Source organism: Pseudophryne corroboree, chromosome 9, assembly GCF_028390025.1.
Source record: "Pseudophryne corroboree isolate aPseCor3 chromosome 9, aPseCor3.hap2, whole genome shotgun sequence".
NCBI lineage: Eukaryota > Metazoa > Chordata > Amphibia > Anura > Myobatrachidae > Pseudophryne > Pseudophryne corroboree.
The window spans coordinates 159,558,971-159,583,052 of NC_086452.1; the positions used below are offsets into that span (position 1 = coordinate 159,558,971).

The following is a 24,082-nucleotide window of genomic DNA, read 5'->3' on the forward strand; positions in this document are numbered from 1 at the left end:
TGCCCAACCAGCTGTCACGTCAGTCCCAGCACCAAGTGTACAGACGGACACAGCCAGATGCACCAATATATCTGCAGATATATTGGGCATTGGCTGTGCAGCAGAGCTGACACGATTCGTCTGTGAATGACGTCATTCACAGACATATTGGTAAACACCCGCCGACCCGTTCATTCGGCTGTTTGACCAAATGGCTGTTATATCGCCCAGTGTGTACCCAGCATTAGTGTGTGTGAAATCCTCCTGTATCAGCTTTTATGAATTACAAAACATAACCCCCCTACCCCCACCACCATCCACACACGAAAACAACAAAAACACACACACACACACACACACACACACACCAGCCACTCAGCATATGTAGTAGGGATGCCTCTGGTTACAATGATATAAATGAATAAAAGCCACCGACTTGTAACTTTCGCGCCAGGTTCACCACTTCATTATCCGGGGGATTGTTCTTGTAACAGTTCATGAACATTAACCGAACATCAGATGCAAACTCCCGCGTGTCTTTATACTGCCCAGTCTCCATTTTATCCTTCATATAAAACAGAGGAATCCAGTATCACAAGCAAAGAAAAAGGATAAACCAAAGTATTTTTTTTCTAAAAAGGTTATTGCGACACAGACTTAATATGTGAGATGGGGAAGTGGTATGATATGCTGACAGTCATAATATCAGCATGGTCATACTGACAACTTGACCATGTTGATATTCGTCATGTAGACAAGAATGAAATGTTGACATGTCAGAATGTCAACATACAGTATCATCCCTGGTGGCCCAGCAGTGACTGACCTGCAGGTGTCAGCGCAGACAACTGCTGGAGCGGCAGTTCCAGTGAGTATGCTCCCTCTGTCCCTGACCCGTCATGTAGTGCCTAACCCGATCTCCCCCTCCCCTCACAAGTGTTAGATAAATGTATATTTTGCCACCATAGCCACTTATTTAACCACAATTATACGTGGAAAAAAAGCGCTATAAATCTTTTAAACATGCACTAACAAAGCGTCTGCATTCAGAACATTTTTATATTAATGTTTATGCTCATCAGGATCAGAAGTAGAGAACAGATGGCAGCCAGTGCAGGCCACATAGTCTGGCTCTCCGAGCCTCAATAACAGGGCTGTCACAGCAGATCATGACAAAATAAAGATAACCCTGAAAACCAAAGCATAGAAACATAGGGATACGGTCATTAGGTCGACAACACTTAGGTCGACCACTATTGGTCGACATGCATTAGGTCGACAAGGAAAAAGGTTGATATAAGTGTTCACATTTTTTTTTTTTTTTTACTTTTTCATACTTCATGATCCAAATGGTTTGGTTAAATGAGGACTACGATTGGGAATAGTAACCTTGCCTGAAGCATGGCGAGTGAAGCGCGCCATGCGAGGGTACACGGTGCACTAATTGGGGTTCCCCGTCACTTTACCAAGAAAACAACACCCAAAAAAGTAAAAAAAACAACTCATGTCGACTTAGTACATGTCAACCTAGTGACCATGTCGACCTAATGACCATGTCGACCAATAGTGGTCAACCTAATGACTGTCGACCTAAGTGTGGTCGACCTAATGACTACCCGAAACATACACTGGGGAAAGAATACAGTCCTATCCTTTCTGGCAGGACAACCATACAGGCAAGGTGGCCGCCACACTGCGCCTCGCCACCCAGTACACTGACAAGTGCCTCTCAAATATTGGGAGAGGCGCGAGCCGCCCTCCTGACCCCCCGTCTGTTCCAACACCTACTGTATGTCTGTAATGAACAAACCTCCAAGTGTTTAATTTTAGTCCTATGTCTTCACAGAGCTGAAGTGGTTTGGTTAAATGTATGATGATTACCCAATTAAAAGAGGGGAATTTACTGGATCCAATGATCTCCCAAGAACTGTACAATAAGTACCACAAAAGAGCATTCTCCCAGTTTCATCAAGAATTCTCCAATCCTAAATTAAACTGGCTGCTCAGGGATAAGAAGAAAAAAAAAAAAAGACTGTTTCTATTTTTGTCATCATTCATGCTAAATTTGTTTGCACTTTATACAGATTGCCTATAGATTTAATTTGAGCCCTCTTTGCGAAATGTAAATGGATAGAAATGCAGTTTGAAACCAAAATACCAATGTTGTACTGCAGTGCCCTCTAGCTGTGTAATGAAAGTATTATACAATATGAGACAAACTTACTCTGATTGTTCCCAGATCTATGGGACAGTTCATCATATCACTGTAACCAGGAAGATTAAATGATGCCGAGTCCACAGGCTTGTAGAAAGGCCAGGCACAACTAGCATACTTCTGGGACATCATTTCATTTAGAACGTTATTGCAGTGTTTCAGTTGCTCAGATAGGGGATTATGAGACATAGATTGAATTTGCTGCTGAGAATCTGGAAGCTCTTTGACTGGTGTGTCCAAATGAGGTTTCTCAGATCTTGGAGTTATTTGGGTTTGCATTGGTTCATGCACCGCTGGAGAGGACTCACAACTCGTTGAGATGAGGGAGACAGGAGGCGTTGTAGTGTCTGCTCTCCTTTTGATACCCTTTGATGCCTAAAACACACATTAAAAATAAGGCATTCGTTTCATATTCTTCAGTGTAAATCTTGTTTTAATATACAAAAAGGAAACAAAACAGCCATTATCAAAAATCATTTCTCATACCAAGGAGGAGTAAAAGTGTTTACCATGACAATAACCTCACCGCTGCCTATGAACTCTGCTGCTCCAGCTATTACCTATCAATCTAGGATGGTCCCCTTCCCTATCTTGTTATTGTCTGACCACCCTTCTCCGAAAGTGTTCTTGCTCTACTAAGCACCACTGGAAGACATTATGCTTTTGCAGACTACTCCCCCATCAAATTCTTTTCTTCTAAAGGTCAGCTCAAGAGTCCTACTTCATCTGCTTCCAGTGCTCCAACTTTCACCTCTCCTTTGTCACCTTTACTTTCATCCTGTTACCCCTCCATAGCTGTAACAAAGGGTACGTGCCCAACTTCCTGCTCCCCCGGTGATTGTTAAGCGCTAAAATTCAAATATAGATTTTATAAACAGACTTAGTGCAATAATCAGTTTACAAAACTGACTTTTATTGCACATTTTTATCAGATTGTGGATGCCCATCTACCACAGCAAGGTGCCCCTTTCAGCTTGTTACGTGACATCATGCGTGTACAAAATACATCTGAGCCCTCCTACAGTCCTGCTCCCACCCACTACCTCTGAGATTAAGTCAATCTACCTTGACATCTCATCCCTTCCTTCTCCTCACCAGGATAGGCGGCCTCCTCTGATGTCTTCCTTTCTGATGTCTGGGTGTTATCCCTAACTCTGCAACTGCCCCCTCCCACCCCACACACAAACACTAAGGGGTAATTCAATTGCCCGCAGTCAGTGATCATGGATAATTGTCACACCCCGGGGCTATTCAATTATCCACTGTGAGCCGCAGTTTATCAGGGATTATGTTTCTCATGCCTTGGCGGAAAACCTGGCTGTTTCCCACGAAAACATACAGGTTTCACTGATCTTGTGTGTTTTTGGTAGAAAAGGCATTTTTTTCAGGCGGACAAATTGGGTTGCCATGAGCACTTTAAGAATTTGATAGTGTGGGCTGGCTCATCCCTCTATGCCGCTCCCACCAGACTCAGTGTAGGAAACTGTGCCCGAGGAGACGGACATACTTCTAGAGAAGGATAGTGGTGAGATTCCGAACCAGCACACACAAGAGGAAAGCCAAGCTAACCAAACTTGAAACAGGAACAGCAACGCCTGAACCAATATTACTTACGTGAAACCTTCTGTATTGAAGAGCCTCGTAAGAGGCCACCATTTTCCTCAGAAGGCGAATGCATAGATGCACCAATATCCGGGTTGGCTTCAGGACATCCCGAACCATCGACTAGATCACTAATGCCTTTTCCAATGGAAGGAACACCTTCTGCGACTCCATATCCAGTATCATTCCCAGGAATGGGAGCCACTGTGTTGGCTCTACGTGAGATTTTGGAAAGTTCAGAATCCACCCATGATCCTGGAGAAGTTTGGTTGAGAGAGCAATGCTGTCCAGCAACCTTTTTCTGGACGGTGCTTTTATCAGGAGATCTTCCAGGTATGGAATTATGTTCACTCCCTGTTTGCGGAGTAGAAACATCATCTCTGCCATCACCTTGGTGAACACCCTTGGTGCCGTGGAGAGACCAAATGGCAGGGCCTGGAACTGGTAGTGACAGTCCTGCAGTGCAAACCATAGGTAAGCCTGATGAGGCAGCCAGATCGGAATGTGAAGGTACGCATCCTTGATATCCAGAGACACTAGGAATTCCCCCTCCTCAGGACCTGAGATCACCGCTCTCAGAGACTCCATCTTGAATTTGAACACTCGTAAGTACGGGTTCAACGACTTGAGGATCAATATTGGTTTTACCGAACCGTCCGGTTTTGGTACTACAAACAAGTTGGCATAGTACCCCTTATACTTGCCTCTTATGAAACTGGCAAGCCTGATTTGAAGAATCTGTGAGGTGGGAGCTCTTGGAACTCCAGTCTGTAGCCCTGGGAAATAAGATTTATGACTCAGGGATCCTGGCACGAATTTGACCAGATTTGACTGAAGAATTGTAGGCGATCTCCCACCTGACAGCCTTCCAGGCATTGCGGTCCACCGTCATGCTCAAGTCTTTGAGGAAGCAGAGCCTGAGCTCTGTTCCTGAGCACATGCTGTTGCTGGATTGCGTGGTTTACCTCTTGCGTCGCTGGAGGACGTAGAAGAACCTCTGGATTTGCCCTTGAACTTGGCCGTCCGAAAGGACTAATAGAAATAAAGTATTCAGAGACAGTCTGCGCAAAACAATCAATGGTGCAGCTGTAGTCTTGCTTCCTTCCTGCACTACAAGTAAATACAATTTTAAAGGAATATTCAGAAAATAGAGCACAAGCGCTCCAAAGATAAAACCAATTCACCCTTTATTCACCACAAGGTGGGAAATAAAAAGAGGATAATACAGTCTTTTTAAGATGTATCAACTTCACAGTTAGCTGGTAGTGTTTTCCAAGTACATCTGTAATGTGCAATCTGCAACAGAATGTGTCCCCTTCATATAGTGTAAGAGCTGTTGTTTTGCTCATAAAGGGGAACACAATAGGAAGAATAATAGTGCAAATTATCGTTTTTAAAAACACACAGGTTTAATGACAAAAATGCACTTACAAACATAGAAGATAAAAGCGCATAGCAAGAATCCCTCTCAGGCAATAGCAGCAACAGACTTGGAGAATCCTCTTATCCCTGATTGTGTGTGGGTTGGCTGTACCGAGCTCCGGAACAAGATAACAGCAGGATATCCAAGGTAGCAGCACTGAGATGGGATGGTATCAAGTGGAAGAGCAGTACGCTTAACGCGTTTCAGACAGCATTGTCCTTCGTCAGAAGCGTATCAGACTGCTTTCCTAACTCCCTCTTTATACCCTAAACTAATACAAACAATCACCTGTACTCAATCCCCGCTAATCGGTTCGCTGGTCACCGCGCCGACGCAGTTCAGAAACCGTCTGTCACTTCCGGGTCAGCTGTGCGTTCCATTCATGGCCGGTGCGCTCCACCGGCCGGAAGTTGTCATCGCGGTCAGGAAGTAGTGTTCCGTCCTGTATACTCTGTGTTCCACTGCACAGCTGGTATTCTCAAGCAGCCCCAGACAGACAAATTCAGCACGTATTCCTACTTTACCTAAAACTATGGACACATTCGCCAGCACGAATAATATCAAATAAATATATTCCAGCCAGGAATGTACCAATAAAGTGTCCTTTGAGTAGAATCGAGATACCTCAAAAAAATAGGAAACATGAGGTTAAAAGAGGTGATATGCTGAGAGATCCATAAATTAGAAACATATACTATGTAAAAAAATACACTATTTAAGACATTAAACGTTCGCCATATAAGGGAGTATCAGGAGTTGTAAGGAAGTGCATTTCAGTAACATTATAAAAATTAAATTTAGGTTAAAAAGCATTTCAATTCGAAGTCCCCATTCAATCCCCTGGGAACCAGGGTGTCCAAGTGGTAGACCCATCTCATCTCAGCTTGAGATAGTCGTTTCTCCACATTTTTATTTTTCCAATTGGGTAATATTAACTGGATCCCCCAAAAACCTTTTATTCTGCACTCCTTAGACTCGTGATACTCTTTGAAGTGGGATGACACAGTGTGAGTGAGCAATCCTTTGCGGATGTTATTGATATGTTCTGCTGCTCTAATTTTTAAACTTCTAGTGGTTTTTCCCACATAAAAATTACCACATGAACATTCCAGAACATATATAACATTTCTAGAATGGCATGAAATAAATTCTTTCATTTCCACTTGCCTACCATTAATATCTAAATGGGTGAATTTTCTTTCCTTAGATTTGACTGTTTTGCACATCAAGCAGTCTCCCCAGCGGTGGAACCCCTTTGTCCTAATGCTTTGCCTAGGGTTGACTTCTAAGTTATTTCTCACCAACTGGTTTTGTAATGATGGTGCCCTTCTGTAAATAAATATGGGCTTATCCGGTATTACTTTCACCAAAAAAAAGTCCCGTTTAAGTAATTTCCAGTTACTTTTAAAAATGGCCTCAACCTGTTTGTGTTTAGCACTAAATTGACTTGAAAAAGCCCATTGGAATTTGTTCTCCTCTCCATTTGAGCTCTCCACTTTCAATAAATCAGTTCTTTCCATATTATCGACCCTTCTTCTAGCCTTATCTAAAGTATCCATTGAATAACCCATTGCCAATAATCTTTCTGAGAGGTCACCCTGCTGTTGTTTACAAACTGAAATATCAGTACAATTACGTTTAATACGTATATATTGGCTAAAGGGGATAGATTGTAGCCAATTAGGATGGTGTTGGCTAGAGACCTCGATGAAACTATTTGAATCAGTGGCCTTTCTAAAGGTGCGAGTTTTTAAGACACCGGCATCAACATATATTTCTAAATCCAAGAAATGTATGCATATTTGACTAAGGTCGAACGTTAGTTTTATTGATGCATCATTTGTATTTAAAGTGCTACACAAACTGGTTAAACTTTCCATATCACCTCTCCATACAAAGACAATATCGTCTATAAAATGCTGCCAGAGCACCAGGCTCGCCCCCAGCATGGCCCCACCAAACACCACCTGCTCCTCCCAGTGGGCCATAAACAAGTTGGCATAGCTGGGGGCGAACCTAGTACCCATGGCAGTGCCCATCCTCTGTAAATAAAAGGAACCCTCAAATATAAAGTAGTTATTAATTAAAATAAAATTAATACTTTCTAAAATAAAGTTTTTTAATTCGGTTCCCAATGAACTTAAATCCAAAAAGTGAGAGACAGCAGCTATTCCCTTTTCCTTGTCTATAATAGTGTAGAGAGATCCCACATCGGCGGTGCACAAATAATCACCCTCCCGCCATTCATATGCATTTAGTTTGTGCAGAATGTCACGAGTATCCTTTAGATATGCTTTAGTGCCCTGTACCAATCGCTGCAAATAAAAATCTATATAGGCCCACAGATTACTAGTTATACTGTTACAGCCTGAAATAATGGGCCTGCCTGGCGGGTGGAGGGGGTCCTTATGGACTTTTGGCAATACATATATTGATGGGACTCATGGATCCTTAATATTAATAAAGTCAAATTCCATCTGTGAGATTATTTTCAAGTTTAATGCCCTAGAGGTGAATTCATTTAACTATTTTATAATCCTCAGGGTAGGGTCCCCTTTTAATTTTTTATAGGTAGTATCATCAGACAATTGTCTGTATACCTCCTCAACATATGCTGCTTTGTCCATAAGGACCACCCCTCCACCCTTATCAGCAGGCTTAATAACAATTGAATCATCCTCTCGTAGAGTTTTTAATGCAGCAAACTGTTTTTTGGTAAGATTTAAATTATTCCTTTTGTTTGTTACATGCTGAGTTTTCACCAGTTTTTCTATTTCCTCCGTTACAACCTTATTAAAAACATCAATACAACTCCCTTTACAGAAAATGGGATTAAATGTAGATGGAGTGCGAAAGTTAGTTTGACTACAGGAATTGTCTGTGAATGCTGGATCATTCCCCTTTTCTCTATTAAGGAAGAGGCGCTTCACAGTCAATTTGCAAGTAAATTTCTGCACATTCAAAAACAGGTCGAAACCTTTTTGTAAGACTTGTATTTCATGGGTAGTTAGTTCTTTTTTGACAAATTTACATTTTTTGTCTCTACTAAGGAATTATTGACACTTTCATTAGTTGGTGGTGTCTTCTCAATTAACTGGCTCTCTAGGGGATGTGTCTCTTTCAAATGTGGTCTGTTTCTTTTTCTATTTTTTCCAGCTCTTTTCCCCCTATAAGATTTATGCGATACCTTTACATTCTGTTTCTCCCTGATAGTTTCTGATCCCACTCTAAAAAAGAGGTGTTAAAATAATTTGGAGTCCCTGGATCATCTATCTCTAATCCTTCAAATCTATTGGACACTATGGGACTATAGCCATTGGCTTGTTTAGGCCAATTTCGTAATTGTTGTGATCTCACAGAATATTGTTTTTTTTCAAGATTCCCGTTTCATATTATCATAATCCCTCCTCGATCCAAATTTATTTGGTTTCTGTTGATCAAAATTAGTTCTATTCCTATAGTCCCTCCGATTATAGTTCGAATTATTGAAAGACCTGAAAGGAGATGTATTTCGATTTCTAGGTCTCTTATTAGGATTACGCCATGCTGGAGTTCTTCTTCCCTGAATGTTAGTCTTATGAGTTTGCTTATTGGGGGTTTCTAGTTTTGTTTTTAGGGTCCCCTTAATCCCCTCCTGGGAACCCAACATATCTCTTTGATATTTCTTGTTTTTCTTTTCCCTTAATTCCTTAGTATTCTTAGTAATTTTTTGTAAGAGTTCCTTCTCGTATACCTGGAAATCCTCTAATTCCTTATAAGGATGTACCAGAGAGTGTAACTCATTAATCTCATGATTTAATTGTTTAAGGGTATTCCCCCTTTCTCTAATTATTAATTCAATCAAGGATCTTATTCCATTCTTCCTGGAAACTTTCGTTAGTGGTTTCAAAGGAAGGAGGTTTTACAATTTTTAACCCCTTTGGTATCAAATTTACCTCCAAATACTTCTCCAATGTGGTTACCTCCCACCAGCTCTTGGAACTCCAGTCTGTAGCCCTGGGAAATAAGATTTATGACTAAGGGATGCTGGCACGAATTTGACCAGATTTGACTGAAGAATTGTAGGCGATCTCCCACTTGACAGCCTTCCAGGCATTGCGGTCCACCGTCATGCTGAAGTCTTTAAGGAAGCAGAGCCTGAGCTCTGTTCCTGAGCACCAGCTGTTGCTGGTTTGCGTGGTTTACCTCTTGCGCCTCTGGAGGACGAAGAGGCACCTATGGATTTGCCCTTGAACTTGGCCGTCCGAAAGGACTGTAACTTAGAAGCTGAATAAGTCTTCTTGGTTGGGGGGGGGGCTGCGGAAGAAAGATACGTAGACTTACCCGCAGTAGCTGTGGAGATCCATTTGTCTAATGCATCTCCGAACAAGGCCTCTCCTGTGAATGGTAGGCCTTCCACGCCTTTCCTGGAATCCACGTCAGCAGTCCACTGGCGTAGCCACAAGCCTCTGCATGCCGACACTGCCATAGCGGTGGTGCGTGCGTTAAGCACGCCTATTTCCTTTATGGCTTCCACCATAAAGTTCACAGAGTCCTGTATATGCTGCAGGAATAAGACAGCATCCCCCCTAGATAAGGACTCTAACCCATCAATTAGGTTACCTGACCATTTTGCAATGGCTTTAGTGATCAACGCATATGCAATAGTGGGACTTTGGGCCACCCCAGCAGCAGTGTACAATGATTTGAGTGTAGTCTCAATTTTACGATCAGCCGTGTCTTTCAGGGAGGCTGCACCAGGAACAGGCAATACAATTTTACGTGACAGCCTATAAACTGATGCGTCCACTATCTGTGGATTTTCCCCTTTAGAGGAAAGGGAAAAAATGAGAGAAACCTTTTAGGGATCTGAAACTTCTAATCAGGATTAACCCATGGTTCTTCAAACAGGGTATTCAATTCCTTTGACGCAGGAAAAGTGACTGAGGACTTCTTTTTTACATTAAAATAAGATTCCTCACACTCCTCTGACACCTTATCAGGAAATGCAGAACATCTGATAGGCTCTATAAGAGCCTCTATTCCCTGTGACAGAGCTGCATCCCCCCCCCCCTCTGAGTCCACCTCCCCCTTCTCCATGTCTGACCTGTCAGAGTCAGACTGCAGGATATGGGCCAGAGATCGCTTTCGCGGACAAATGGGAGGGGACTGAGACGATGTCCTGGGGACTGAGTCTCTGTTCATAAACTCATCCACAGTCTATTTCAAGTATTGCGTCTCTTTCTCATTGCGGGACAATTTTGTAGAAAGAGTTGAGATCACTCTCTTAGGAGAATTAACCCATTCCGGTTCAACCCCGCTAGCCTGTGAACCCTGAGTACCCAGTAGTGAGCCCCCCGGTGAAGGGGAACACTCTGCGGTACAAGACACACACTCTTTCCCTGACATAATGTAATATGACAGCACACTCACACACACACACACACACACAGGAAAGATTAAGCACAATTAACCCACAAAGAGCCCTTCAGGGAGACACAGATGTTTGGAGCCAGCCCCCACCGCGCCCTTATCGCTAATGCCTGATAGGGGACTTAGTACACTAGTAATCGCTCCCCCCCTGCTATGACCCCCTGGTACCGCTGAGGTAATTTGGAGTCACACTGGAGGAGCTGCACGTCCCTGTCAGTCAGCGTCTGTGTCCACTGCAGAGGGAAAATGGCGCTGGTGAGCTGCTGGATACTCTCAGTGAAGCCCCACCCCTTCAATGGCGCACGGTCTTCCCGCTTTTTTTATACTGGCTGAGGAATCTGGTGCTTAAAATGGAGAAAACTGTTTTAAGGCTGTTGTGCCAGTATGGGTACTGTGTACAGTGTAAGGGGACGCAGTTGTGTACTGCGTCCGGAGAAGCATTCCGTCCCGTTTAGGAGCCGTGCGTCTCTGTACCCTCATGCCGCCATAATGGTTGGCACCCCGCTAGCTGGGACGCCGGCTCAGTACTCACCACTCTTCATTCTTCAGGCCCTGTTAGGGGTGGCGGCGTGCTGTGGGACTGTACGCTTGCCGTGGTGGGGCTTGCGAATAGGTCCCTCAGGAGCTCAGTGTCCTGTCAGCAGGGAACGGGACCATTAAGCCATCAAGAGGTTAGGCCGTTTCCCCCCCAAGTCCCACGAAGCAGGCAGGCTGGTGCCACCCAGCCCTGCCTGAAAATAACAAACATATAAAATAAATGCAGAAAACTCTTCAGGAGCTTCCTTCAGCGTGACCGGCTCCTCCGGGCACATTTTCTAAACTGAGTCTGGTAGGAGGGGCATAGAGGGAGGAGGCAGCCCACACTATCAAATTCTTAACGTGCCCATGGCTCCTAGTGGACCCGTCTATAGCCCATAGTACTAAATGGACACCAGTATCCTCTAGGACGTAAGAGAAATGTTGACAACACAAAAACAGAACATGCTGCATTTTATAATGTTTATCACAATGGTCCTGATTCAGATGTGGTTGGAGTTGCTATCACTTCCTTTGAAGCAGCAGTGATAGCGCTGTATGGTGATGCAGCAGGAGGCGTCCATTACAGGCAGACACGCCGAATGGGTCATGCGCAAAGTACCGATAATCTGTACTCTGTGACACAGAAGCACATCCGAATAACCCCCAATGTTGAGATTTTAGTATGCATCCGCTTATACAAAGATGTTACTTACAATAGATAGGCATCAACATTAGTTTATTTATAAGCATTGGCTACCTGAATCTTGGGATTTACTGTAGCTAAACCTATCATAGAACTAATTGGCTTGCAATCTCCTAGGCAATGGCGTGTACTGTAAATATCAATAAGTCAAATAGGATTATGGCCAGTGCTATGCATGGAATTTTGCATCTGATATGTGAGATAGAAGTGCTACAGTATACTGTACTCCGAAATGGTGTTGCAGGGGATACAGTTTACTTGTTGTCTACATGGTCTGGCCTGGAAAAAGCACCAAAGTGCTCTATATATCTTAAAAAACAAACAACTGTATGTATCTATATTTTAAATCTATGCTAACTATACATGGGTGTGGATCATCTAATCGACAGTGTCTAGGTCGATCACTATAGGACGACAGTCACTAGGTCGACAAGGTTGGAAGGTCGACAGGGTTTCTAGGTCGACATGTGCTAGGTCGACAGGTCAAAAGGTCGACATGAGGTTTTTTTTTTGTGTGTTTTTTTGTGTGTAGTTTTCTGCGTACAGTGACCGGGAAGCCCAATTAGTGCACCGTGTCCCCTCGTATGACTCGCTTCACTCGCCATGCTTCGGGCAAGGTTATCGTTCCAATCATAGTCCACGTGGATCGTGAAGTATGAAAATTAAAAAAAAAGTGAAAAACATGTCGACCTTTTGACCTGTCGATCTAGCACATGTCGACCTAGAAACCCCGTCGACCTTCCAACCCTGTCGACCTAGTGACTGTGGACCTATAGTGGCCGACCTAAACATTGTCGACCTAGACAGTGTCGATCTTCAGACCGGATCCCATTATACACACTCACTCTCTCAGAATGCAGGAGAGACTTCACAATGCGTTGAAGTTCGCCTGGGCTCCCGCAAGACTAGACAAACCTCCTGGCATTATAACGCCACAACCATGATGCTCCTATCTGGATCTCCTCTCTCAAAGTTGACAAATGTGATATTAAAGGTATTTCAACACTTTACTGCTGCCACTTGTAGTTCATTCCAGCTAAACTGCCTCCAGGACACGGGAAAAGTTATCCGAAAAGTCAAGAGAACTGCTAAAATGTCCAAAGTCCGCCTGATTTAGCTCAATTGTAAGTGCATACATTTTATGAGTTTATTATCTAAAGTCTCTTTGCATTTGACCTCTTCTCGTTTCTTGGAGGCTTCTCCTAGCACCTATCCCTCCAGTTTCATAATGCATCAACCAACCATGTGACACTGATTGTTGTTGCTATGTGAAACCAAGAAATCAAAATTAAGGGATCTTTTGCTGGACCATTTTGGACTACACGGTATGATTCCAAGGTTAATGCAGTGGTGATGTCAGATGCAAACGGTCGATATTTTAAGTCTGCATGGGGCATGCTTCCTGATTGTTTACGCCCTGAGACGCAGATCAAGTTAGCTTGAAGAAAGGTGGTCAGTGGGTGTTCCAGGGAGGTAACAGGGGGGGGTGGCTTTTCAGATGCAGGCATGTCACGGGCAGCGACTATGTCTGAAGATGTAGTTGCAATGACACAAGCGCCATGTTTAGATGGTGAAATTGAATTTGTGATAGGTTAGGTGCAACGATGGTGTGTTGAAGCACATGCCACAACAGAATAGTGCTGCTGCCATTGGACGTCTCAGCAGGCGACATATGCAAACAGACAATGATCGTACTGCAGAAAAAAAGCTGATGTATCCACTTTTCAATCAGGCCCTTAGTGCAGTGGTTCCAAAACTTTCTTGAATCACTGCACCCCTACAGTATCAACACATGCGTCACAGCACCTTTGGCCACAAGTTTCTTATTGAGCAAATATTATGAAATGAAGCAAATTGCACTCATTTGTCACTCTTAGGTTTAGTTATGTAGTGATCAGTGGCAGGCTGGGCCGGGGGCAGTGCGACATCTGCCCCCATGGGCTGGTACATCTTTAAGCATTTGGGGACGGCTGGCCAGAGGGAAGACTGGACTCCATACAAATTGTGCACTGAGCCTACACAGCTACACTGAGGGCTTCGATCGAGGGAGGTGCAGCCGGTGTGATTCCCAGCAGCTGACACGGCCGCTAATCCAGCCTGCTATCATCAGAAACAAACGCCGTCGGCGCCCGTTGCCGATACAAGTGATACGTATGGCTGGGCTGCCTCTGCCTCCCCTCCTCTATCGGTTCTCTAGTGTGACACTGGGCTCGGAGATGAGTGCACCGCAGCAAGGAGCTTGAGTGATCTTTCTAAATAGCGTCTCATACGTACCTTAGAGTCGCTCCAACAACTCTCCGCCGGGTCGCGACAACGCTTACCTACGAGTACATTGCTGTTTTGGTGGGCGTCTGTGTCGGATATACTAGCAGGTCCAGCAGACGTTACCGGGCTTTGGCCGGAGCACGGGAGAAGGTAAGGCATCGGTTCCGCTTAGAAGGGGAATACGGACACAACCGCACTGCTTTGGAAGGAGACTACGAAACAGTCGCTGATGCGGCTTCCACCTAGGGTGCACCAGTGCTAAGCCTTAGGGATCATAGGCTCCAGGAATAGTATGAGGCCGCAATCCCTAGGGTTGATGTCAGCAGTGGGGAGTCAGACGCTCTCCTGGTTGCCCCTCCCCCCGGTTCATGAGCAGTTTCCTCTGAGTCTCCTGCCATGAACTGTTTTCCTGCTTCCGTCTGAGACGCTGTATACAAAGGGGACCCAGTCGCAGCATAGGCGGCTGTGTGACTGGTGCGTCTGTGTTCACTGAGCGCCTGTGTTCACTATAGGTTCATGGAGCGGCAGTGTACACTAGTAGCGTCTGGATCCATTCAGCGTTCGCAAACGTATTGATTAGTCCTGGAATCGGGGTGAGTCTCCCTGTATCCCACTCTACTGAGTACGGTTAATACAGCACTAAGTCTCCATCTACCTTTTGAGTATGAATAGTTAGATAAGTGCCTATAGCATACAAGTCTGTATACTATTACTACTGTTTCTTTCGCTATGCGTCTGAATACAGTAGATCTTTTTAAACATGATTCAGTAATATGTTCTCCTACATACTTGGAATGTATTTGTAGTTGATTATGTGCTCATATTGCTCATTATACTAATGTATAACATGTGACTGACTGCTAGTGTGATTGCTGACTTTACTATATATTCTGTCAGATTTTTTCTATTCCGATCCTCAATGCTGGTGAATAGCAGGGTAGGGTCGGATTGTATGTCACTTTAAAAAGCATAGTGTGATTACAGTCACAAATTGTGTAGTACACTGTGTAAGTGTTGATTATTTATCATGTTTAAAAGCGGCAAAGGTGAGGAAGATACACTAACAGCAACACCAACACTCATATCATGTTTGTCTTGCAAAGCTGGGTTAACCTTTCAGGATCTGGTTCAGGATGGTTTGTGTGCAAATTGTTTTAGCTTTCACCAGGGTCTCTTGAAAAATACAAGGCAGATTCAGGTGCAGGTTGATCCTCCTTGGGCTGTTTGCACAAACATTATCCAGTATGGCTGAGCGGATAATTTCAACGCCTGTACCAGGGATAGGTTACACGATTAACCCTTACATGCAGCTTCCCACCTGCGGTTTATCACTTCCAGCAGCAGCCTCTCAAATGAAACAGGCTAATAAGCCAGTGGTAAGTAAATCTTCACCCTCACAGGCTACACGTTTCAGATGAGGATTCATTAAAGAACGAAAGCTCAATAAACTCTGGTTCGGCATACGAAGAGGAGGAGGAAGGTCTCAGCTCAGTGGAAGACCAGCTATGGCTTCAGCTTGGATGGCAAAGGCAGTGGCTGCCGAGGCTGATGCATTGGAAGGGGATTTTTCCATGGTATCAAGAGAGCAAAAATACCATATAGCACATATAAAACAGGCTGCAATGTTCTTGGAAGCAGCAGCATTGGATATGGGTACTATTGCCTCCAGGGCATCAGCTTCAACAATAGCTGCTCGCAGAGCAGTTTGGCTACGTACAGTGCCTTGCCGAAGTATTCACCCCCCTTGGCTTTTTACCTATTTTGTTACATTACAACCTGTAATTTTATTTATTTTTTAATCTGAATTTTATGTGATGGATATGCACAAAATAGTCTAAGCTGGTGAAGTGAAATGAGAAAAATGTATATAAAAAATATTTTTTTATAAATAAAAATTAGCATATGCATATGTATTTACTAGAGATGAGCGGGTTCGGTCCCTCGGAATCCGAACCCCCCCGAACTTCACCCATTTTACACGGTTCCGAGGCAGACTCGGATCCTCCCGCCTTGCTCGGTTAACCCGAGCGCGCCTGAACGTCATCATCCCGCTGTCGGATTCTCGCGAGATTCGTATTCTATATAAGGAGCCACGCGTCGCCGCCATTTTCACTCGTGCATTGGAGATAATAGGGAGAGGACGTGCAGCGTTCTCTGTTGTGTTCAGTGTGCTGCAAATATCTGTGCTCAGTGTGCTGAAAATATCTACGTTCTCTGCCTGAAAAACGCTCCATATCTGTGCTCAGTGTGCTGCAAATATCTGTGCTCAGTGTGCTTTATTGTGGGGACTGGGGACCACCAGTATTATATAGTAGGAGGACAGTGCAGAGTTTTGCTGACCAGTGACCACCAGTATTATACGTTCTCTGCCTGAAAAACGCTCCATATCTGTGCTGCATTGTAGTATATAGTAAGAGGACAGTGCAGAATTTTGCTGTGACCACCAGTATATATATAGCAGTACGGTACAGTAGTCCACTGCTCTACCTCTGTGTCGTCAAGTATACTATGCATCCATACCTGTGGTGCATTTTAGTTGTGCGCAGTATATATGGTAAGAGGACAGTGCATAATTTTGCTGACCACCAGTATATAATATATAGCAGTACGGTACAGTAGTCCACTGCTCTACCTACCTCTGTGTCATCAAGTATACTATCCATCCATACCTGTGGTGCATTTAAGTTGTGCGCAGTATATATAGGAGGAGGACAGTGCATAATTTTGCTGACCACCAGTATATAATATATAGAAGTACGGTACAGTAGTCCACTGCTCTACCTACATCTGTGTCGTCAAGTATACTATCCATCCATACCTGTGGTGCATTTTAGTTGTGCGCAGTATATATAGTAGGAGGACAGTGCATAATTTTGCTGACCACCAGTACATAATATATAGCAGTACGGTACAGTAGGCCATTGCTATTGATATATTACTGGCATATAATTTCTTTCATTTTTCTTTGCATCATGTGCTGTTTGGGGACTATTTTTTAAATCTGCCATCCTGTCTGACACTGCAGTGCCACTCCTAGATGGGCCAGGTGTTTGTGTCGGCCACTTGGGTCGCTTAGCTTAGTCATCCAGCGACCTCGGTGCAAATTTTAGGACTAAAAATAATATTGTGAGGTGTGAGGTGTTCAGAATAGACTGGAAATGAGTGGAAATTATGGTTATTGAGGTTAATAATACTATGGGATCAAAATGACCCCCAAATTCTATGATTTAAGCTGTTTTTGAGGGTTTTTTGTAAAAAAAACACCAGAATCCAAAACACACCCGAATCCGACAAAAAATTTTCAGGGAGGTTTTGCCAAAACGCGTCCGAATCCAAAACACGGCCGCGGAACCAAATCCAAAACACAAAACCCGAAAAATGTCCGGTGCACATCACTAGTATTCACCGCCTTTGCTATGAAGCCCCTCAAAAGATCTGGTGCAACCAATTACCTTCAGAAATTAAAAAATTAGTGAAATGAAGTCCACCTGTGTCACATGATCTGTCAGTATGAACACACCTTTTCTGAAAGGCCCCACAGCCCGCAACACCACTAAGCAAGAGGCAGCACACCATGTAGACCAAGGAACTCTCCAAACAAGTCAGGGACAAAGTTGTTGAAAAGTACAAGTCAGGGTTGGGTTATAAAAAAATATCCAAATCTTTGATGATCCCCCGGAGCAACATCAGATCCATCATATTCAAAAGGAAAGAACATGGTACCACAACAAACCTGCCAAGAGAGGGCCGGCCACCAAAACCCACAGACCGGGCAAGGAGGGCATTAATCAGAGAGGCAGCACAGAGGCCAAAGGTAACCCAGAAGGAGCTGCAGAGTTCCATAGCAGAGACTGGTGTATATGCACATGTGACCACAATAAGCCGTACACTCCATAGAGCTGGGCTTTATGGAAGAGTGGCCAGAAAAAAGCCATTACTTAGTGTTAAAAATAAGACGGCACGTTTTGAGTTTGCCAAAAGGCATGTGGACGACTCCCCAAATGTATGGAGGAAGGTACTCTGGTCAGATGAGACTAAAATGTCACTGTTCAGCCACCAAGGAAAACGCTATGTCTGGCGCAAACCTAACACATGCCATCAACTCCAAGAACACCATCCCCACAGTGAAACATGGTGGTGGCAGCATCATGCTGTGGGGATGTTTTTCAGCAGCAGGGACTGGAAAACTGTTTCAAGTCGAGGGAAAGATGGATGATGCTAAATACAGGGATATTCTTGAGCAAAACCTGTTTCAGTCTGCCTGTGATTTGAGACTGGGAAGGAGGTTCACCTTGCAGCAGGACAATGACCCAAAGCATACTGCTAAAGCAACACTCGAGTGGTTTAAGGGGAAACATTTTAATGTGTTGGAATGGCCTAGTCAATGCCCAGATCTCAATCCAATTGAGAATCTGTGGTCAGACGTGAAGATTGCTGTTCACAAGTGGAAACCATCCAACATGAAGGAGCTGGAGTAGTTTTGCCTTGAGGAATGGGCAAAAATCCCAGTAGCAAGATGTGGCAAGCTCAGAGACTTATCCAACTCGACTTGCAGCTGTAATTGCCGCAAAAGGTGGTTCTACAAAGTACTGACTTTAGGGGGGTGAATAGTTATGCACGCTGAAGTTTTCTGTTATTTTGTCCTATTTGTTGTTTGCTTCACATGTTCTGTGAATGAAATGATGCAAACCTTCAAACAATCCATTTTAATTCCAGGTTGTGAGGCAACAAAACATGAAAAATGCAAAGGGGGATGAATACTTTAGCAAGGCACTGTACCAGGGCCGGTTCTGCTTCTTCCAGCGCCCCGGGCGGGCAAAGGGGGCGTGGCTTCGTACAGGGGGGCGTGGCCATTTACGCCCCCTGTACAGTAGTGAAATGATGTGCGGTGCGCGATGACGTCATCGCGCACCGCACAGCAAAGGTCCTTTCCACGAAGGGAAACTAGACGCTCGCGTCGTTTCCCTTCGTGGAAAGGACCTTTGCTGTGCGGTGCGCGATGACGTCATCGCACACCGCACAGTAAAGGTCCTCTCCATGAAGGGAAACTAGACGCTACGCGTCTAGTTCCCTTCACAGCGGGGGGCAGCGGGGGACAGCGGCAGCGGGACAGAGCGACCAACGGGGGGCACAGCAGCAGCGGGTCTTGCCATGGTGCGGCGCCCTCCGGATGGCGCTGGCGCCCTCCGGAAGGCGGCGCCCCGGGCAAAAGTCCTGCTTGCCCGTGGCAAGATCCGCTACTGCACTGTACGTGGAAAGTTGACTCAGAATCTAAGAACGTTTTGGAATCCTTGCCATTTACATGAAATATTCTTTTTGGTAAAGAATTGACAGATATTTTGGAGTCAGAAGCAGACTCCAAGAAACTAAAGTTTCCTTCCACATACAAATTCAAACCTAATGTTCCAGCTTTTCGACCCTTTCGGTAGCAAGGAAAAGCTAAAGGAAAAAGTGATGGCAAGCAGCCCTAATACAACAGGTCTGGTAAGACTAAAAAGCATCGGGCTACCAGAGGACCGGTTAGTAAAACAGAAAATAAGCCATCAGCCTGATGGTGTGGGCCTCCACCTGGGGGATCCCAGGGTGGGAGGGCCGACTTCTTCAGTTTGCACAGATATGGCAGCAGTCTACAACAGATGCCTGGGTGCAGGAAGCAATATCTCTAGGTTATGCATTTGCCTTCAAGAAGTACCCTCCTCAAAGGTTTTTTTGTACCAGCCCGTCTCGGGTAGAGACGAAGGACAGGGCTTTGCAAGAGGCAGTTCAGAAATTGCTTCAGTCAGGAGTAATCATTTCCAGTTCCTCCTGCACAACGAAGACAGGGTTTTTACTCCATCCTGTTTCTAGTTCAAAAGCCAAATGGGTCTTTCCGGCCCTTTCTCAATCTCAAAGTACAGAACAAATACATTTGGGTACCTTGGTTTCATATGGAGACTTTACATTCCACCATTTTGGCCATGGAGCCAGGGGATCATATGGTATCCCTGGATATCCAGGATGCTTACCTACATGTTCCTATAGCTCAGTCCCATCAGTGCTATCTCAGGTTCACTATCATCTGACAGCATTTTCAGTTCCAGGCCCTACCTTTTGAGTTAGCCACAGCCCCCAGAGTGTTTACCAAAATTATGGTGGTAATGGCAGCTTATATCCGCCAGCAGGGGATATGAATTTTTCCATACCTCAACGATCTTTTAATCCTGGCACAGTCGCAGGAATTACTCCTGTGTCATCTGCAATAGACAATAACGTATCTGCAGAAGCACGGGTGGCTCATAAATTGGGCAAAATTGGCTCTGGTTCCGTCACAGCGGATGACTCACTTGGGGGCTGTACTGGAATCAAGCCTTCAGAGAGTAATTTTACCTCTGAACAAGATATCCAAAGTTCAGTCAAGGATTCAGGAGTTGCTACACAGTCAAATCTATCCATTCACGCAGCAATGCGTGTGATGGGATTGATGGTGTCAACATTCGACATGGTGGAGTATGCACAGTTCCACTCGAGGACTCTGCAGCATCTGATCCTTGCCAAGTGGAATGGGTCGCATCAGATGATAAAAATGCAGACTATGGTCCTTACGATGGAAGTAAGAAGGTCATTAGCCTGGTGGCTACAGACATCCCATCTGTACAAGGGGAGACCTTTTTGGATATCAGACTGTGAAATTCTGACAACAGATGCCAGTCTCCAGGGCTAGGGAGCAATGTCAGGAAAGTTTTGTTTCCAGGGGCAATGGACCAAGGAAGAAGGTTGCCTGCCAATAAATATATTGGAACTTCGAGCCATATACATGGCACTGATTCAGGCAAAGGACATTCTTCGAGGAAACCCAGTTCAGATCCGATTGGACAATGCGACGGCAGTAGCGTACCTCAACCATCAAGGAGGAACTCACATCCAAAAAAGCAATGAAGGAGGTAAGTCATACACTAAGGTGGGCAGAACTTCATCATCCAGCCTTGTCTGCAGTGTTCGTTCTGGGAGTCCAAAACTGGGAAGCGGATTTTCTCATTCGACATGCTATTCAGGCAAGCGAATGGGCTCTACATCCGGAGGTCTTCCAGACCCTAGTCGACAGGTGGGGGCTGCCAGAGATAGATCTCATGGTGTCCCATCAAAACAACAAAGTTCAGGCATACGGGTCAAGAACAAAGGATCCTAGAGCAATCTTTGTGGATACCCTGTCGGTGATATGGGTTTTTTTTATTTGGCCTATGTGTTTCCTCCAATCACCTTATTACCCAGGGTAGTGAGAAAGATAAAGCAAGGAAAGGGTGCAGTGATACTAATAGCTCCGGCTTGGCCCAGAAGACATTGGTACACAGATCTGCAGAGACTGTCGATGGATGCTCCATTCCTGTTCCCTCAACGTCCAGATCTACTGACGCAGGGTCCTGTTATCACACACATCTGGATCGACTGTCTTTGACGGCGTGGCTCTTGAGACCTCTATCCTGAAGTCAAGAGGATTCTCACAACAGGTAATTCAAACAAATGCAAGCTGAGAAAGGTTTCCTTGCTCTAAACATTATCACATAATATGGCAAACCTATATTCATTGGTGCAGCGAATGGAAAATGGACCCTAGGTCTTTCAGTATTTCCAGGGTCTTAGCATTCCTTCAGGCAGGAATGGATAAAGGTTTGAAGGTGGCTTCCTTGAGAGTGCAAGTGTCAACATTGACTGTATGGTTCCAAAAGAAAATTGCCAGGATGTGTGTACTTTTTTCCAGGGAATGCTGCGCATTCAACCTCCTTTTGTTTCTAATACGGTGCCTTGGGACTTAAGTTTAGTCCTTAAGGCCCTTCAAGTTGCCCCATTTGAACCACTTAATAAAGGGGATCTTAAGTGGTTGGCAGCTAAAGTTCTCTTTCTACTGGCCATGGCGTCAGCTAGAAGTGTGTCAGATTTAGGGGCATTGTCATGTTGTTCCCCATTTCTGATTTTTTATCCAGATAAAGCAGTCCTCAGAACTAGATCTGGGTATCTTCCTATGGTGGGGTTTAAATTCCACCTTAACGAAGAAATTGTAGTCCCGGCTTTCCAGGAACTGGGCCTATCTGCAGGAGATGCATCGCTGGACGTGGTCCGTGCCTTAAGGATCTACGTGGATCGTACCAGTGCCATCAGAAGGACATATTCTCTCTTCATTCTCTACGGATTTCACAAGAGAGGATGGACTGCTTATAAGCAGACACTGGCAGGATGGCTTCGGATGACTATTGCAGAAGCATATTCTCAAGCTGACCTCCCTGTTCCGGCTAACGTTTCTGCTCACTCTACTCGGGAGATAGGTCCATCATGGGCAGCACAACGTGGTGCTTCAGCAGAAGATATGTAAGGCAGTCACATGGTCTTCCATGAACACATTCATTAGACATTATGCCAAGGATGTGAACGAATATGGTTGTGTCTTAAATATAACGCTGCCCAGTGTAACCAACGTGACTGGATAGTGAATTAATATGCTTCCAGATATAATAAAATATCTTATTTAATAGAATAACAATGTGAAACAATATATGTATAAAACATTAATGAAAATATTTTTTCTTTTAAATAAAAGAGATGGCACTCTTTAAAACAGATAAGAGAAATTAGGAAGGTGGAGCATACCGCAACCGGTGAGGAGGAGCGGCAGGTGTTGCTATGGTGCATGCAGAGTTACCGGTTTACCCTGCATCTGGCTCCTAGGCTTCAACCAGTGGCGATGTGTTCATCTCCCAGGTGCAGGTCACAAGCGGACTCCACCTGCGACCTGCACCTGGGAGATGAACACATCACCACTGGTTGAAGCCTAGGAGCCAGATGCAGGGTAAACCGGTTACTCTGCATGCACCATAGCAACACCTGCCGCTCCTCCTCACCGGTTGCGGTATGCTCCACCTTCCTAATTTCTCTTATCTGTTTTAAAGAGTGCCATCTCTTTTATTTAAAAGAAAAAATATTTTAATTCATGTTTTAGACATATATTGTTTCACATTGTTATTCTATTAAATAAGATATTTTATTATATATGGAAGCATATTAATTCACTATCCAGCCACGTTGGTTTCACTGAGCAGCGCCATCTTTGAGACAACCATATTCGTTCACATTCAGCATTTCAGGTTTCATGGATACCTTTGCCTCTCAGGACGCTGAATTCGGATGAAGGATTCTCCTGTCCAATCAGGAGCGTCCCCACCACTAAATTGCTTTGGGAAATCCCAATGTTATCCTGTCAGAGAAATATACGTTATGATAAAAACTTACCATTGCTAACGGTATTTCTTTTAAGTCCACAGGATCCACAGGGATCCCCTGACGCACCTGATTTGAGGATCCTTTTACTCACTAAACTCTTCTTTCTTGTACGAAAGGGTGTGCATGTGTGTTCTTCTCATCTGATTATGGCTATCTATGATGCTCCTGCCTTGAGCTTTGGGAACACAACTGATTTGCCTGAGCCAGGAGGCGGGGATATATGGACGGGCCCGTTGCATGCTGGGAGGCCGAAAAGCTTTGACCGATTGGTGCAAATCCGCTGTCGCTTCATCATATCCCAATGTTATCCTATGGACTTAGAAGAAATACCGCTATCAACGGTAAGTTCTTACCATAACGTATATATTTTGGGTGCGTGCCTTCAGCGTGCACGGTCCTTGTTTTCAATATGAGGGGCATCAATTCTCTTTTTGGCACAGGGCACCAACATGTCTAGTTACAGCTCTGCTTATTAATGTCAAATAAAAAAACAATGGGAATATTTATTTTACCAATGTAAAGTAGGCACTATTTTTCTGAAGAATTGGTGTGTATGTGTCAGATTGATTGTTTTAAGGGTTAAATAAACATTGTATGTTTCAATGACAAGTAATATTCTTATTTGTTTTTACCTATAGAGTGGGACTTCTTATTATTAACTACATATATTAATCACACTCTTTATGAAGTGTCTTGGTGTGTGACCAGCGTCTGT

At 44.4% G+C, this 24,082-nt stretch overlaps 1 protein-coding gene across 9 annotated transcripts in view; it reads right to left on the minus strand.

Moving 5' to 3' along the window:
* BRDT (bromodomain testis associated) overlaps positions 1-24,082 on the minus strand; it is a 351,401-nt gene that overhangs the window by 107,744 nt on the left and 219,575 nt on the right. For 8 of the 9 annotated variants that reach the window (XM_063939905.1, XM_063939900.1, XM_063939904.1 and 5 more), the window contains 2 exons: positions 2,204-2,569; positions 416-544 (listed from right to left, as the gene is read on the minus strand). The exons of the other annotated variant lie outside the window; for it this stretch is intronic. In XM_063939905.1, the coding sequence (XP_063795975.1) occupies positions 416-544; positions 2,204-2,569 (495 nt within the window). The remainder of the gene's footprint in view (positions 1-415; positions 545-2,203; positions 2,570-24,082) is intronic. 9 annotated transcript variants of the gene reach the window in all.